At 40.9% G+C, this 17,968-nt stretch overlaps 1 protein-coding gene across 5 annotated transcripts in view; it reads right to left on the bottom strand.

The window, feature by feature from the left end:
* The window catches only part of NCKAP5 (NCK associated protein 5), a 431,510-nt gene that overhangs the window by 254,066 nt on the left and 159,476 nt on the right, over positions 1–17,968 (bottom strand). For all 5 annotated transcript variants that reach the window (XM_074828613.1, XM_074828612.1, XM_074828616.1 and 2 more), the window contains one exon: positions 15,441–15,518. In XM_074828613.1, coding sequence (XP_074684714.1) covers positions 15,441–15,518 — 78 coding nt within the window. The remainder of the gene's footprint in view (positions 1–15,440; positions 15,519–17,968) is intronic.

Raw genomic sequence — 17,968 nt, 5'->3', positions numbered from 1 at the left:
CCAATGACCAGCATCAAAATTCACCGAAAAAAAATTTCTCAGCATTCTGATTACTGCCAGGTTATTCCCCAACCACATTTAAAAATCTCGCCTGCCCTTTCCAGTATTTCAATGCAATTTTTATTGACCTACTAACCTGTAACTCGGGGAAGCCTGGAGCTAAGAATGCAATAATGGCTAGCAAATACAAGTCTCCAAACAGAGTGTAATAACCTTAAGTAAACTACTGCCAAGCAAAAGTCCTGCAGATCAAACAGTTCCCACGAAGCCTTATGCTATTAACTAGCAAAGAGTCCCATGATATCTCCATAACCATGCTCAATAACAGAGCACTGCGCTTCTGTTTACTTACATAGCTTATCTGCAATCCAGTAATGTATACAGTCAATCCCTCAGATGTAAATCACTTGTCTATTTAATGTTACTTCACTTGTTAAAAACTTTGCTAGGTTTCCACTGATAAACAAGGGTTCATCTGAAATATCAATTTTTAAGGGATGTACAGTGGCCATTTGTAAACCATTTCAATTAGGGAGTCAGTTTTATATCGTTACACGGAAAAAAAAGAACTGCAAACGTATAGTTAGCAACAACACAGTATTTATGTGGCTCTGCTTTTTCCCTACAGGAAACTGCAAGGCCCACTCACACTTATTCTACCTTTTTTCAGTGATTTCCTGGGTAAAACCACCTCAGAAGATGGACAGTGGATCTAACACCCTACTAAAGCCAACAGAATCAACAACTAAAAGTCTCATGGGACAGCAGTGGGTCCCTTCGCACTCTGCATTTACTTTACACCCTATTCCTTTGCATACTTTGATTTGAACTCATTTCGGAAAGATCTCTTTTCTGCCTGAGGCACTTCTTCCATCAGTACAATCTCCTTCCAGTGATTCGGGCAATGTGGGGGAGGCAATCTTTAAGCAAACAGGAAGAGAAATGAAAAAGCAATAAAGCTCGCTAGGATGCTCCTGCCAGAGTCACAGCACAAGGCGAAAATCTGCTGTCCCCGAAGCAACAGGGCTCAAACGCCGCCACCGCCGGTTTCCCTCCCTGAGGCTCAACGAGGAGAAAAGCAGCACCCGCCCCGCGCCCTGCACTCTGCCCCCGGCTGAGGCGGGGCAGGGCCGGGGGCTGGGACGGGCACGGTTGCGGGGCGGGGGCCGCTCTCCGCGGCCTTCCGCGGCGTCCCGCGGCTCCTCGGCCGGCGGCCGCAGGCAGCCCAGGCTCCGCTCGGCGCTGCGGCGGGCGCGGCCGCCCCGGGCTGCGTGGCCGGCGGGGCGGGGAGGAGGCCGGGCCGGCGGCGGGGACCGGCGGCAGGTGCCTCCCCCCCGCTCCACGGGCCGCGCCCGACTTCACGCAGCCCCGCGCCCCCCGGGCGGGGGAGCGGTGGGCGCCGCCGGGGCCGGCGAGGGGGAGCCGGGGAAGGGGAGGAGACCGGGCCGGCGGCGGGGCGGGCAGGAGGCGGCCGAGGCGCGGCGGGCAGGTGAGGGAGGGGAGGCGCGGCCGGCTCCTTACCTGCTGGGCGGTGGGGCATGCTGCGGCGGGCGGGGGCAGCGCGTTCCGGCGGGCCGGGGAGACCCCCCCCTCCGCCGCCGCTGCTGCCCCCCGCCTCGGCAGAGCGGCTGCCGCCCCCCGGGCCAGCCGCCCCGCGCCGCCGCTCGCCTCTTCCGCTTTGTTCCGCCGCGGCGGCTTCTCCTCCCGCTCCCGCCGCAGCCGCGGGACGCGTAACATGTGCCTGGGGAAGGAGGGCGGGCGGGGGGGGGGCGCCCGGGGTGGCACTTTCGGCGGGGCGGGGAGCGCGGCGGCCGGGCCCCTCCGCCCCCGGCCCCGCGGAGGAGCGGGGCTGTCAGATCCAGCCCATCTGCCGCGATCGCAATCGGTCGCAAGTGAATGGCTCCGGCAAATCTGCGCCGGCAGCAGGGGCTCGCCGCGGCGGGGAGGAGGAGGAGGAGGAGGGGGGGTGGAGAGCCGGGCGGGGGCGGCCATTGTCTGCGGCGGCGGGGCCGGGGCCGCCGGGCTCCCCCGGGCTGGAGCTGCCCCGGGGACGGGGTGTCAGGCCGGGCGCGGCGGCATCGGGGTGGCCGCCCCTCAGGCCGCCCCTGGCCTGCGCAGCGCGGGGAGAGCCCTGACTCTGCCTGCCCCGGGGTGAAACGCCGAGCTGGAGCCCGTCCCGCTCCCCCCCGGCCGGCCTCGGCAAGCGGGGGGCGCCGGCCCCGGGCCCGGCCGGCTCGGGGAAGCGCCCGGGGCCCGGCGGGAAGAGGCTTCAGGTGAAGGGAGGTTGGCAGGCTGCACGGCACGCTTCTAAACCCTCGTGGAGAACCGATTCTGAATAATCACTGAAAGCTTTGTCATCTGGTAGTCAAAAAACGGCAAGTAAAAAATTTTGCCCGGTTACAATAGATCACACCGGTGCATGATCCGGTTATCTGTAGGGACAATACATGGAAGAGAACTCAAGTGTAGGGCAAGCAAGAGCTCAGGCAGGATTTTCTGGTTTAATTAGAGAAAGTGTGAGAGAGGTCTTGGAAAGAAAGTGAGAAAACCTGAGATGCTGCAAAGGAGAGATGGCTGGGTATGCTGGATTACCCAGCGGAGTCCAAGAGACCAGGAATCACAGGGTGCAAAGTGATTCATTATGCTGAGACAAGAATTAAAGGGCAGAGCTGTATCTGAGGATCAGAGACAACAAGAAGTACTGGAGAAATAAAGCTTCAAAAATGAAGGTGGCAGGGGTTTTTCTGGATTTTTAATTTGAAGGTTTCTGAGCAGAGGAACGATACACTCTCAAGAATGAATAAATAATTGGAATTAAATATACTACCAGAAATAATGCTCAGATTTTACTTAACAGATTGGCTGTAGCTGAAGACAGTGCATTTCACAGAAGGAACCTCTCCCTGTGGCAGTACGGAGAACAGTCTTTGCAGCCAAATATATGACTGCGGTGTCTTAAATAAACTGGTTGCCAGGTCTCTTAATGCAGATTTTCTTCCAGGTTGGGAATTCCTTTTTCCAGTGTAGAAGGGGAACCTCCAAGAGTACTTCAATCTGTCAAACTTAAAATGTCCTTTTCGGGATAGCAGCTCACACAGGCACCTTGGTCTGTCCTGATGAGACACAATGGTTCAATTTCCTGAGGGCCAATCTAGAGTCCTGGGCTACTCACAGTCCTTGGGTTTAATTCAGGGTAACTGGGTGAAGTGTGAAGCCTATACTACTCTGCGAATCACAGTAGATGATCTAGTGATGTTCTTAAATACTACAAAACTCTGAAAGAAAGCTGCAAAGAAGCATGAGAAGGGAACTAAGCGGAATGGCAGCTAAAAGGTCAGAGTCTCCAAATCCAGTAGAATTTGGGGTCTCCAAATTTATTCCCCATTTGAACATTGTTTCATCGTTTAAACCATGATCCTGTAGCAGTCACATAGCACTGAAGTAATGTCTACTGACGTGTTTAATTGCTTTGTTGTGCGGGGAAACACCTTGAGCAACTCTCCTAAGAGCTAATTTTAATTACTGAGTTTAAAATATGTTAATTTTCTGTTTAAATAGAAATAATAATATGCCAATAAAATGTAATGACATTATAATGCCTTTTGCTTGCAGAGACAACCTAAATCGCCAATCCAGATTCCTTCATAATTAGTGATTGAAACTGCAAAGGCTAAATGGTTTTTGAGACTTGGGTAAACATATGAGTGGCTGCACTGGATCTGCCCAAAAGGTCTGTGTAGTTCAGTATCATTTCTCTTCGATAGCAAAACCCAGTTATCCAGCGAAAGATACAACACTTCCAGTCTCCAGCCGCCTGGCAGCCTGGGGACAGCCTGAGCCAATCTTGTCCTCTCTGTTTTTAGCACATCTCACTGGATTTCTTCCATGACTTTGTCCAGTCTCCAACTGAACCCATGCACACTTTTAAAATCTGTGATTCCCTGTTGCAGATGCTCTGAACCTTGCTTACATGAAGTATCTCTTGCTTTCATTTGTTTCTTTCAATGGGCCACCTGTTAGTTTCATCCCGTGCCCTGTTTCTTGCACTGAAAGAAGCAGTGGACAATCTGCTCCTCTCCTTGCCACTCATGTTTTTAGCTCTGTTATTCCCCTGCTTAAGTTACTGCTTTTTCAGACTCAAGTCCTCGTTGTTCCATAAATGAAAACCATCTCGTGCTTCTGATTACCCTTTTCCGCCCTCCTCTGAACTTTTCTGTTGCACCTTTTCTGAAGTGGGGGACCAGAACTGCAACTAGTATTCAAGATGCAATAAAATCCCCAGCATAATTACGATGTCTTCCTAGGTGTGGTAGTGTAAATCTTAAAATACAGTTCTAGTCTAGTCAACAAATCTATCGGTCTGTAAATTATTGCATAGAAAGCTTTTCTTTAAAGACCACATCTATCTTTCCACAATTCTCTTTCCCAAATTCCTAGTGAAATCACTGAATGATTTCACTGGATATGCTAGATTAACCAGGACTACAGGAATGAAAAAAATTACCAGTTTAATTATTTTCAGGCCTGAGCTTACATCCACTGGAATCAAGAGCAATGGAATTGGTCTCCTACTCTGTAACTAGAAGGGATTTAGGATTAAAAAGAACCAGTACTTATCTACAATTTAAAGCTATAATTACAACTTGAAACTATTTTTTGTGGACATCAAGCTGTACTGTTCCTGACAGCTGAGATACTGTTCTATGTCTCTTTACAATTAATAGTATCTCAGTTTCATACACAGCAATAAGTACATGTTCCAAATCATTATTTCTTGTCCCTAGGCTTGTGCAGTTTTATCTAGCATAGACATTTACAAGATAATACATTAGTCTTCAAACAAAATTCATGACTTTGCTTACCATTGCTTTGAAGTGATACTAAAAATGCAATGCTCATACTCCAAAACACTAAAATGAAGAAGATGATCAATACATTAATGGTAGCCATAGTTTTAAATATAGAAACCTAACAGTTGGCACTAACAAATGCAGTAACTGACCAGTATAGGAATTCTGTCATTTTCTTATAGACATCAAGCTACTGTTGAAGGGACAGATGCTTCTTAAACTGACTTCTGATTCTCGACTGGCATAATGTGCATGTGGAGGTGATTTACCTCTACTCACTGTTGCGTTCTGCAGCTCCTCCAAATGGGAGATACTTGGGAAAGAACAGGTACATTGACAGGTGGGAAGTGACCAATTTGCACAGTAATCAATAACACCAAAATAACTGTAATTTTCAAGAGGGTCTGTGCTTCATGGAGAAACTTCATACTTAAAAATCGTGGGGGAAAAAACCTCCAGAAATGTCGTTATTAACTCACTTCCTGTCCTTTTAAAAAACAGTGATTTATTTACTTACATAGGACTGAAGCTGTGCATAGGTGATGTAATGCTAGATTTTCAGATATTTTACCAAAAGGTTACTAGCACTTAACACTAGCACTGTTCCAAAACTCTGTTAAACATGAGTAGGGTAGAAATCGCATGTACTGACGTCATTTATAGAAACAGTTGCTCTTTCAGCCTGACACAGGACACTGTTCAGTGAGACCTGAGGCAGCGCTGCCCTTTTGGGGATTTCAATTCAAATATCAGGACAATTGCCTGCACATCTGGGAAAACTGCCAGGCCAGGCTATTACACAAAAATCTGTGCAATAGTAGCTGACGGGGACAGTCACTGAGCACCCTGTGCTGGCAGAAAAAAATCACAGATCAGTCGCTCAAGGAGAGGTTCCAGAACAAACTGGTCCCCAATAACCATGCTGGTATTTCCCAGTACAGACTGGTAAGCAGGATTACAGGAAGACTCACAGTCTGGCTGCTGCCTTGTGCTGACATCTGTTACCATCAGCTCCTGGTGCTGATGGTTACGTTCAGCCTAAAAAAGGATTCTATAAAAGTTTTCTCTTGATGTCAGTGGAAATTTAGAATTTAGATCCTTCATGGGAATTCTGAGTATCTTTTGAATTGGCTGAAGAAAGGGTCAAGTGCTGCCATTTGCACATTTCCACATTGCAGAACAGAAGTGAAAAGAAATCCTGACGCTACTGTCACTGGGAGAGGGACAGCATTTGGCCATTTTTTCAAGCATTTATAACAGTGTTATTAGAGAAAAGGAGAAGAAGGATTGCGAGTGAGCACTTAGACAACTTTTGATCTGTGTTTCTGGACTGATCTCTACCAGGGCTCTGCAGGAAGATAAGTACTTCCTTTGCATTTGATCTCTCTTCCCCAACCGGGAAGAGTGAAAGATCATAAAAATACAGGAAGCCTTACAGGAACCATGCCATACGTACTTGTTGCTCTCGAAAGGGCTTAAGAGGCTCTTGACTTGCCTGGTAGAGGACTAAGAATCTGCTGAATGAAAAACAATATTGGATTTATTATGGCATTATCAGGAACTGAACCGGGAAGAATTTGAGAGGTAGCATCAGACTAGCATCAAACCTCCTCAAGTACTGGGCAGTACAAGCTTGTGCTGATTCTGGCAGCGCGTGGAAGCAGACAGGCTTATCCCTCTGCCATCTGTAAAGGTGCTACATAAATTACAGCACTCTAAATATCCTGCAAAAGCTGGTATCTCCTTACTGCTAAGCATTTGCTAGAGATTAATCTAGGTTTTCTATTTTTTGCTTATTTAAGTTACACTTTCTAGACTCTGCTTAGGTAATCAAGGGGTAATAGAAGTAAGAGGTCTGTATTTTGCAAGCTTTTACTCATTTTTTAAATTCTCAGGGGAATATCTGCATAAGCAAGAGTTTGCAGATTCTGAGCTATGCTGATTTAAATAGGAAAAAAATATGCTCAGGTCTTTAATATCTGATGAATGCTGCCTTATATTTGAAACCTTGTCCCTAGTGGAACCCATTACAATAATGTTTATACAGGTTTATGCTATAAATGCATTATATTTTCCCTACAGCAGAGTATGTTGGAATTTACTCCTGATTAAAAAAAAAAAAGTGTGAATGGGCCATATCCCACAATATGGGTTGCTATAGACATATTTATGCCCTTTTATTAACAAATAAAGAAATGGAAAATGTAATTTTTAAAGATAAATAGAACAGGCAGAATTGCTAGGAAGCGCACCCTGGATCTCCTGCAACATGTGTAAACAGGAAGCCAGCCAAATCCTACAGAACTAAACAAAACTTCAAGAAAGCTGTGAAGTACCTCCCCAAGCTCTTCCAGCCTGACTACAGTCAGCGTTAGAGCTAAACAGATCAGGTGAGCCTCCTGGATAAGGCTAGCTACAGATCTAAGCTCCACTTCTGCAAATACACTCCAGTCCATCTGGATCTTTAGCTGTCAGGTGCACACAAAGCCTGGAGAGAGGTGCTGGCTGTCACAGTAGAGAGCAGGAAGATAACAGTGATAGATCAGCTCATGCTTAACATGAAATAGCAGGAAGAGGTGATGTCACAGCAATATTTTGGCTGTACAGGTGTCGTGCTTTCAAGTCAAGCAGTATTTGTCCTGTCATAGGCCCAGCCAGATGACATAAATACCTACATCCATCGTTTTCTCTATATTAAAACCCATTGCACCAGCACAGCAACACCAATATACTTTAAAATAAACTGCCTCAAGAGAACAGCATAGAGCTCCTCTCTCCCTCTGCCCTTGCCATCCCCCAACAGAGGAGATTTTATACTGTGGAGTGGCATGGGACAAGGACAGGAGTTGGAAAGGACACTTCCAAAGACAGGTCTTCTCTTCCTATGAACTGTAGACACAAGAAAATGCTCTCCTGTCATGGAGCATGGTAAGATTGTCACCAAGTTTGCTTTAAGCCATAAAACCTATGAAAGATTCAAGCAGTGATATGGGGGAACTTCATCCCCCGGTTTGGAGTGAACAGGCTGACAACGCACAGTGCTGTGACATGAGAAATACAACCTTATTATTGATACACTGAACTGGAACACAGAAAAACTCCAGTTTAGACAGATCTCTTGTACAAGCTCCATTACTTAGTATATTCACAACTGTTTTTCTCTGTAAAAAGGGAATTATGTTATTTCTTGTTTCATCCTGGGGCTGAGGAGATGAAAACCATTTCTCACTTTGTGTGGAACAATGAGGCCCTGTTCTCACTTGGGGTCTTAAAGTCTTGCTTTAATGTAATTTAGAAAAAATAAAAATGGTTGAGCATTACAGAATGAAATAGAAATGCTAAACTTGATTATTTAACTTCTCTTTCATGAGTGAAACTGATTTACAGGGAAAGGTGCTAACCTGACTTGCATGACTTCATATACATTTTCTCACTGGCCTCTTCTACATCTGCCATCAGCACCGCCCTGTTTGTACACTTTATTAGTGAAACAGATCAGTGACGTACCATTCCTTTAAAAATAACAAATTCATAATTCTCCATTTCTCCTTTAAACCCACCACCCCATCTAAAACCTCATCTCACAGCCTGTGTCTGTGCACTACTCATTTCTATAATACATTTCGACATCCTGTTTTTATAAGAGCCCAAATTCTCATTTGTTGCCTTGATGTAAATCCATGGGTTTTCCTCTGCCAAATAGGAAACAGAGGCTCCATGTAAAGATACGGTTGTTCAGTGTTAGAGAAGACTTCAGGGCAATGTCACTGTTACTCATAGGAATTATTCTTTGCTCTGTGAATAATTCCAGTAAAATAATTGGAATTATCTGAGGAGTGAAATATGATTCAACATGAATAAGCGTGGCTGTGCCTAGACATTAGTGGGAGACTAAATTCAACACCAAATAATTAAAAGAGACTACAGACAGTTTCCATTTGGAAATGTTTGATTTTTTGAAAAGGACTAGATAATCTCTGAGCACTGACAACAGAACTGCATATTAATTTCTTGTAGATTGTTATGTTGATCTGTTATTTGGTTTTGTATCTGGAAACTGGGGTACCGTTTCAGGTGAGGAGGTGGTCTGACATTTCCCCACATGGCCGGTCCTTTCTGTGTTTCCTCCACGCAGCGATGCGGCAGTTGCGCAGTGCCTCTGCGGTGTGCCCAGCGCCTGCTACCTCAACCAAAGTCTGCACTTCAGGAGACACAGTCAAAAAACCTGCCACTTACACTTAGCTTCAGATAAAATCAGCTCAAAGCATTTTTTTTTCCTAACCCTAAATAGCCACTACAGTAATATGTATATCTGCATACACAAAAGAGTTCTTATAAAAAAATCGAAAACAAACGGAGAACCATGCCAAGATTATACATTTCATTTCCCAGCATACAAATGAGGATCTAATTTACTCTGAGCTGTTCATGCATTTAGCTTTTAACAAACATCCATATGTCAAATAGACCTTCCACATACTTCCCTGCTGGAGTTTTTTTCCTTTCAACTTGGTAGGGAACATTTGTGATCCTTATTCTACCAAATATATCTAAAGAATATATTTTGCTCAAGGCCTTCTATTTTTTCATTTAGGAGAAACAAATCAATTCATGGCTCTGGCACTCTCACTATTATGACAAGCATACATCTGTGCAAAAATACCCCAATCCCTAATTAATTACAGAATGTTATTAACATTTTTAAATTTAACATTGGTTAATTTATTTAATTTTATAAACATGACCATATGAAGTTACTTTTTAAAGAACACTTTTCCCTCTTTTGCCTGCAGTTTTAAAATCTGAGTAGTTTAGCATAGATACAGAGATATTTGCTTGTGTCAAAATTATTTTCTATTCAGATGGTTCCAAATCCTTTATGTAATGACTTCAATAACTGAGGCTTGACACTTCACTCCTGACTCATGCAGCACCGATGGGCAGTGTTAATGGGAGTTCTCTCTGATTAAAGGAAATAGGCTGAGTCATATTCTTTAAAATTAATACTTGTTATGAATGTATAATGCCAAAATCAATCCAGGTCCTATTTCTTATATACCATAGCACATCAAGTTGAGCTTAATTTTAAGTCAGTTTGGTAAATACTCCACAAAAATATGCCCTATCAGAGTTAAAATGACTCACTGTTGAAGGAGATTTACTTATTGATCAGGTAAAGAGTTGCACATAAAATGACTATCAACTTTAATCAGTTGAGGACAATTATTTTATATGATTAATTAGTGGAACTGATAAAAATTGAACAGGTGTAAACTTCTGTAAGGTAGTGATCAATCTTGATTTGAACACTGAGGTAAATTATACTCACTTAAATATGCACTGCTATTGCTTCAACTGCAACAAGCGTTCGAGCAGCTATCCAGTCTTTTCTCTTGGTTACAAGTTTAGTATTTATAGTGGACTTATGTAGTCCATAAGGTTCATTTGTAATCTTTAACCTATTCTCTCTTATTTTTCTGTGATCCTATTGAAAATATGATTTATAAGGCAAACAGTAAAACACTTGCTTTTCTATATACTCATTATTCACATTACTCTCACCCAGTTCAGTCATGAAAAAGTATCTTAACTGTGGTGTGAGAGTCATTGTACTGGGGAGTCAAAGGAAGTGAGCGGTTTTCATTCACAGATAATACAATGGCAGTGCTTTTTGTGGCCTGTAACTACATCTGCACTGCTCACTGAACCATCCAAATTTACACTCAAATAAAGAAAAGCGCATTTGGACAAAAATCAGATATATTTTTAATTGGTATCCTAATGCACATATTCAAATATTAATTCTTGGTAGAAATGCATATCTGAAGCAGTATTGTGAACTCTGTTATACAACTTGGTAGCCTTATATGGTTTTTATCTAAATTTTTGTGTGAATTTTTTCACACACAAAGCCACAAACCAGAAGCTTCAGCTTTAGAGAGACATATATGATGTTACAATGTTAGTGGGAAACATCTAAGTACCTGTGGTGACTGAGCGACTCCTAATTGCCAGACTCAGTTCTGCTTTGCCCTGGCCAGCCTCACCTCCAAACAGTAAGGAAACTGAAAGGAATACATCAGTGTTTTCATGGATTTTACAATTTTATCATAGATATCCACTGCTATATCCTGCAGTGTTGTAGAGATGTAGCAAAAAACCAAAAAAAACCCCACCACCCCCAAAAAACCCCAGCAAAGCAAAACACAGAAAGAGATGAGAGGCAGGTGTTAGTGACTAACAGCACAAAACACCCTTTTTCCTGGCTTTATCCATTGCCAAGATGGTGTAACAAGACACATGGATCAAGAAGCAAAGAAGAAGGAAGCTTCATACTCTTACAAACCAAACCAAACCAAACCAAACCAAACCAAACCAAACCAAACCAAACCAAACCAAACCACACCAAACCAAACCAAACCAGAACAAACCAAAGCACACCAACACAATATCTGCCTGCTGCTCATATGCTACAACAATAATTCTGGAAGATTCCAAATTTCAAATACATTCCAAATACAGTCTATAACTCATGTTAGCATTATAGACCAGAGACAACTTTTGTTATCAGAAACTTACAGAAAGGGTTAAAAGGGGGTTTCAGGCCCAAGACCTGGCTGCTTTGACCTTAACTCCCCTCAGTCAAAGCCCCTGAGAAGAAAAAGATACTTGTGCAGAGCATGACCCTATTTAGCTGGTGTAGCATTTGAGTTTTTTCATAGACTTCATTACTGTGATATCATACATAGGGTTTTTAATTTGTTTGCCGTGCAACTTATTCCCCTAAGATTAGTCCTTTTCTAGTCAAGCAGTTTAAAGCTAATCGCAGTTGTTATTTTAATCTGTGCTTACCATTAAGAATTCTTGCAGAGCTATTTTGCTTGTTAGCAATTATGGTCTCCCAATGGAAGTTCATGATTACAGCAAAAGCAACCTGTTTAATACTTGGCACCTCTTTAGTATACAGGCGTTAAACCCAGGAGCATAGAAGCATGCTAATGCTGGTGATGAAAGTATAGTAAATCTATTTAACAAACTCTGTTTTTAAAATACAGCGTTGGAGAAATGCCACACAGTCCTCATTCACATTTGTGGTCCTCCCCCTCTGTGTTTTTCATTACTGTTGTAATAAGGTAATAAGGTTGATCTTTCATTCAGTTGTTGTGAGATGGTCATGTCTGAAATGCAGCATATCCTCCCGCTTTCACCAAGTCATACTAAAGGTTTGGTGCTGGTTCCAGTAGCACTAATAATAAAATGCCCTTGAAAGGTCTTAAGAACAGGGTCTGATCCTTGCATATTTAGGCAAGCATCCTATACTGAAATATTGTTTCTTTCTCCTGTTAATTGCTGTCACTGATCTATGTGTCAAGACTTAAAAATTATGATCTACTGTCAAGGTCAATTAGCAAAGATGGCAGGAGCAAATTTCTGCTTCCCATGTTGATTGTCCATGTGATTCCGCCATAAGAATTATACATAGTAATACACATTAGCTGAACTGGATAGAGCATTAAATGGCTATGTGAGAAAATAACACTGCATGGGGATCCTCCACCCCTGACCCAATTCTGTCCTAATTAAAGTTATTTCCAGACAGGATAGGGCAGAGAAGTCTAAAATAATCCAGTGTTCTGGTTCTAGCTGATACGCTGAGATCACTATTGTGCATAATCTCCAGTGATAAATGTTGGTGATTTACATCAACAGGGGTCAAATTTGTCTCACGTTGAATAAATTTATTTTGTTCAAACTTGAGAAATGGGGGAGCCACTGACAAGTCAAATATGCTATCATTTTCATCATTCTTCATGTGAAAATAATTATTGTAAAATGTTCATATAAGAAAAACTATGTTAAAAAATTCTGCATCTCCACCTACTAGTGAGGTACCTTCACTTGTTGTAAAGGTTTTAAAGAACAAAACATCTGAGACTGGGCTAGAGGTCTATTTTAGTAGAAAGCTATAAAACATGACCTAACCATAGTCAGTTCTCCTGGGACAGCAATTACAGCAATAAATGTTCCACAGCAGATGCTAATGCTGTGTATAAACAGTTGTCCTCTAAAATGAAAAGAAATTTTTGCCCCCACATGTCTTTTAGGTTCCCATTGTACATGTGGAAATGTAAAGGAAATGTAAAATTGATATGCGCACCATGACATCGGCTTTAGTCTCCTCTGTCTTAGCCCAGGCACTATAAATCTGTCCTGGCTGTAAGTAACGCTGAAAGAGCTAAATGGTCAGAATTTGTGTCTGTCTTTTTTATTAGCTCGCCTAGAGTAAAGTAGGGGTTATCGGTCAATGTCAGGTTCAGGGCCCAGTGACCCACTGGGTTAAAATCATGGTAGTCACAAATCAAGAGCATAATGAAGTCTGAGAAGAGGGCTATGCTGATTTATTAGGACATCTGTCTGGCTACAGACAGCCTAGTACTGCCCCTGTGTAGTGTGAGCTATTAGCATAATCCTCATCATGAAACATCTTAAGAGATTTAAAAGAGAGAAATAAAGTGTCAAAGAAGACTGGCAAAACCAGAAGGGTTTAGCTTGTAGGGCTCATTCTAAGTCTTAACTTTTTATGCCAATACCCCATAAAAATAATATTAAAAATAAATTAATATTAAAAATAAATTAATGTCTTCAGTTTTCCAAAACCACTGAATTTTCAGAACACATCTGAATGGCTGTTCATAATAAAGTCACTATCCCTGCTACTTTTCAAAGACTTTTTCATCTTTTAATTTTTTATTATTCATTTATATTTAACCACAGTAGTGTCATCCACATATAATGTTATCACCTTCATGCTTACAAAAATAATCTCCTGAATTCTGTAATCTTAAATGTAAACTTCAATTTTTTTGCCAATTATTTTGACTACTTTTAAAAGAAAGCAGGAATTAAACACAAACTTTCTGAGTTTTGCCTATAAATAAGACTATGTCCATATCATAAATGCTGTATGCTGTAAATGCTGTAATAGTACTTTATATCCTATAGGTCAAGAAGTTTGTGAGATGAATACCAACTAGTACTGCCATGTGCAAAGCTACATTTTTTGGTACATGAGAGGCATTCAACTGAAAAATCATACAGATTGTTATTTCCTCCTTGATCAGAACTAAGGTGAAATAGGTTTCAATCTATGAAGATTAAATTATTCCCTGTAGATTACTTTATATTTGACTATGTATTAATAAAGATTGTCACTGCTCATATGCCTTCAGACAAAAAAAAGTTAAATACTGCATTTAAAAAAATATATAGCTGTGAATTTTGAATGAGTTTCATCTCTGGTATTATTCCATTTCCTCTGTATTAAATGTTATCCCAGATAGGAATTTAGCTGGTAACTATAAAAATATGAAATAGCGAGTAGTTAATAAATAGATACTGAATACTTCAAATATACAAAGTACCAGCAAATACTGCAAAGTGCTGTCATGCAGCTCTTTTAAAACCAGCTGTGATAATAACAATTCTATACAAATGAAAAGTCTGGAAGAATTAATTTAAAGATGATCAAGAGATAATTAACTCATTAAGGGTGTGAGACTTCCGAGTCTTCTGAAGAATTGGTAATTTCTTGATGATCTTTACCATTTTGTATCAGAACAGCCCTGAAACAACAGCTAGAGAACAGTACTGCTGAAATAGAATAAAGAATCTATAATATTTTTGCCATCATATCATGGTTATGAATGATGTTTGATAAATTTTGGAAAGATACAAACAATGCAGAACCTCTCATCCTACCTAATGAAGGCATCAACAGTAACAGCAGCAAAACCACTGAAGTATGATATGTAATAAAATTGCTGTTGTAGAGAGGAAACTATGTCTGGAATGAGGTGAGCACCTTTTTGCGAGAGCTGACAACCTCCACGCATGTGCAGATGACATTTACTAGACCAGACGAATCCATGGAAGTTTGCAAGGTCCTGCAGCCATCTTACCAGAGGGATGCAGAGTTTGGGGAGATCTTCAGAAGTGCTCGTGCAGATACTACATTTGCTGCACAGCAGAGTAGAAATGCCCACTACCTGCACAGTAGCGTGGAAATCACTGCTTTGCTTAAACCAGGGTTAAGTCTGGGAAGCCTGCACTGAGCAACATGAACAGGGAAATAGAAAGAAATAGAAAATCTGGACTATCAACAGCACTGCAAAATTTTACAAATGTGTTTATTTTCATTTCAAAACTCTCAATTTCTCATGCTGCTATGCTGTTTGTTTGGCTATAGTTTGTGTGCCATTCAGTGAAAACACTTCCATGCAAGAATGTAAGATCATTTCTTAAATTCAGTCCCATTAAAAGAATCTGAAGTAGAGTTAGCATTCAGTGCTTAGAAAACTGAACATGAGGAAACCTGTGCATGTGTGTAACTGCCCTGATTAGCAATGGCAAGATTCAACTCGCGTGTGATGCCCTACTTATTTCACTTAGGTAGGATTTGCTAGTCCGCAAAGAATTAAAAAGTGGAGAAACTGAATACCCAATCATTTATTTGAACTCAAGAATGAAAACTATGGAGTGCGGTATTTTTTCCAAAATAGCAACATAAACAAGTATGTGTGTGCATAGTACTTGCCTCCATAAATTCCAGCGTTGTTCTTCCAGCTGAGTCACTAAATGCTCTATGTATTTGTTTGAGTCCATATATTCCTAAATGAAAAATGATTAGAAGGTTAGTTTCTCAGTGTTCAAAGCATATGTAAAATTACGAGTAAAAGGCAGTCAGAGTCAGTTTGTGGAGTCCACTTTCATTTTGCACCCAAGGTTATCCCATGTATGCAGAAATCACAATGATGTAACAATCTAGATCAAAGCCAAATTTGGAAACATACCAAGTGAACAAGGCAGTAGCCCAGTACACTTTTCAGAGATTATTTGAAGGGAAGACAAAAGGCGGTGACGTTATGCAAGCAGCACAAATAAATTAGAGTACATAAAAATACATATCCATATTCTGAGCACAGAATTATCTTCTCTGGATCCAGACTGAAAAATAACTTCCCAACAGTGCAGTCACTGTTTTGGTGCACATTTTGTTTACTTTAGGTATAAATCAAAGTGAACTGAATATTCGACTCAAATATTTATTTCATGGATGGTATGAAAAATATTATAGCAGGCACCCTATTTGAAAATGAAACTATAACTCGGCTCCTATATCATTTTCCAGTTCAATCTTTGCAGATGCTATAACTTGCAATATCAGCTATATGAAAGCTACTGTATTTGTGTCTAGACAGAATTTCTGATAAATAATCATGATCAGATGAACAATTTGGATTTTTTCTTATTGAAGCCTATTCTTTAAACTCAATGCAAAGAGATGATGTTTATTCTCAGCAGAGAAATACGTTAGTAATAGAAATATACCACTTCATTTCCAGGAGGAAGGCAACTTCGGTGTTATTTATATAAAATATTTCAGAATGAACCCACAGAATAACGTGATATAATATGATATATTTGTATGACAGCAGTACCAACACAGCCACATTACTATTATTCTGAAAGCCTATCAGTAATAATATAACTCTCTTGAAATATCTCACCAAAGCAAAAATATGTTTCAAACCTCATACTTCAGGAAATAACAAGTATAGGAGTACTATATGGAAAAGAATCCATCTTCACTTTCTGAAGACAAAAGCTCCATTTTTATAGCTCCACTGTTTTAGCTTTGGACCCATCACAAAACCATTCTGTGGGGTTTTTCTTTGTATTATGAGTTGTTTCTTTACTATTATTATTTATTTTGTGTACAAATATGGATTTTTGTTGCAAAATAGTTGGTTCTTCTGAGCCATTTATCTTCATGACCAGGAATATGAGATAGCTACCTCAGGGACAGTATATCACCATGTCTTCTCAAGGTGAAGATAAATGTTAGCTGATTTTAATGATCATGATTTATATATAAATGTACATTTTTATTTTTCAGGACTGGAGTTGTTCTAAGTAATTCGGTGTTTCTGCCCACAGTAATTATTTTCTTGTTCTCATTGAGAGAGAGAGAGAGTGGTTCCTCAAAGGCTACTGTGACACAAAGAAATGGTTCCTGGCACAGACTGGAAGAAAGAGTAAGACGCTGCTCCCGAGGAGCCTGTGCAAATGCATCTCAGCCACATCCTGTTCAAACTGCCTTGCTTAAAAACCATTGGGTATTGTGAAACTTTCCATTAAACTCTGTGGTTGCCCCAAGCTTAAATTTTAATCTAACTGCTGTAGATAGATGTATCTTGTAGATGTTACTTTCAGAAAACATCAAATAATGCAAATCCTGAGAAACACCATGAACTTCACTGGCATTAGTATAGCTTTTATATCAGTGTTGTTTAGGTTAGACACTGGTGTCAGCATCGGCTCTAACTCTCCCTGTTACTTGACTGAATTGAATTTTTCTTGGAGTACACCACGCCAATTAAGCAGCAAGCTTCTTCTAATCCAAGTGAAGTCATTCTGTAGTACATGTATATTACAGTTCAGAAAAAAATATACTGTACAAATGTATAATGATGATTAGTTGCAGTACCGAGTTCTTTAAAACAAGCTGCCTTTTTTTCTTAATATTTTTTACTACGATGAAACTGGTACAAATTAGTATTAACACCTTTACATCTTTTTAATGTAATATTAAACAATATTCCTGATTTATTCATCAGTGCACTTTGGCCTACAGGCAAGGATAGGATCAGCAGTTTTATTCTGCATAATTCTACCATGATAATATAAAAAACTCATACTGAAGCAATTTTCTCAAAAATATTGTCTAGAAATAAAGACAATGGGGAAAAAGAAAGCAATGTGATTATCCCGTATGACTGCTGCTTTAATGTTAAGTTTTTCCTGTGGCAAATCAGAAATATTATTCTATTTCTCTTTGAAGACCTGCAACTCAGAAGTATGTCATCTGTCAGTGTGCAAAAGTCATGTAAAAAAATTAACCATGATTTGATAGAAATATCATGATTAGAAGTACCTCCTTTCCTCTGTGCTGGTATGGCACATTCATGTGCCAGCCGTGTCCAAAGCAAGCCATCTGCTTCAGACAAGGTCTCTGTTCCCAAGCCCAGGTTTCTGCTCTTTTCTGTTATCAGCTATCC

The sequence above is a fragment of the Strix aluco genome, chromosome 6 (assembly GCF_031877795.1).
Source record: "Strix aluco isolate bStrAlu1 chromosome 6, bStrAlu1.hap1, whole genome shotgun sequence".
Taxonomy (NCBI): domain Eukaryota; kingdom Metazoa; phylum Chordata; class Aves; order Strigiformes; family Strigidae; genus Strix; species Strix aluco.
This window is presented reverse-complemented; position numbering and strand designations above follow the sequence as displayed.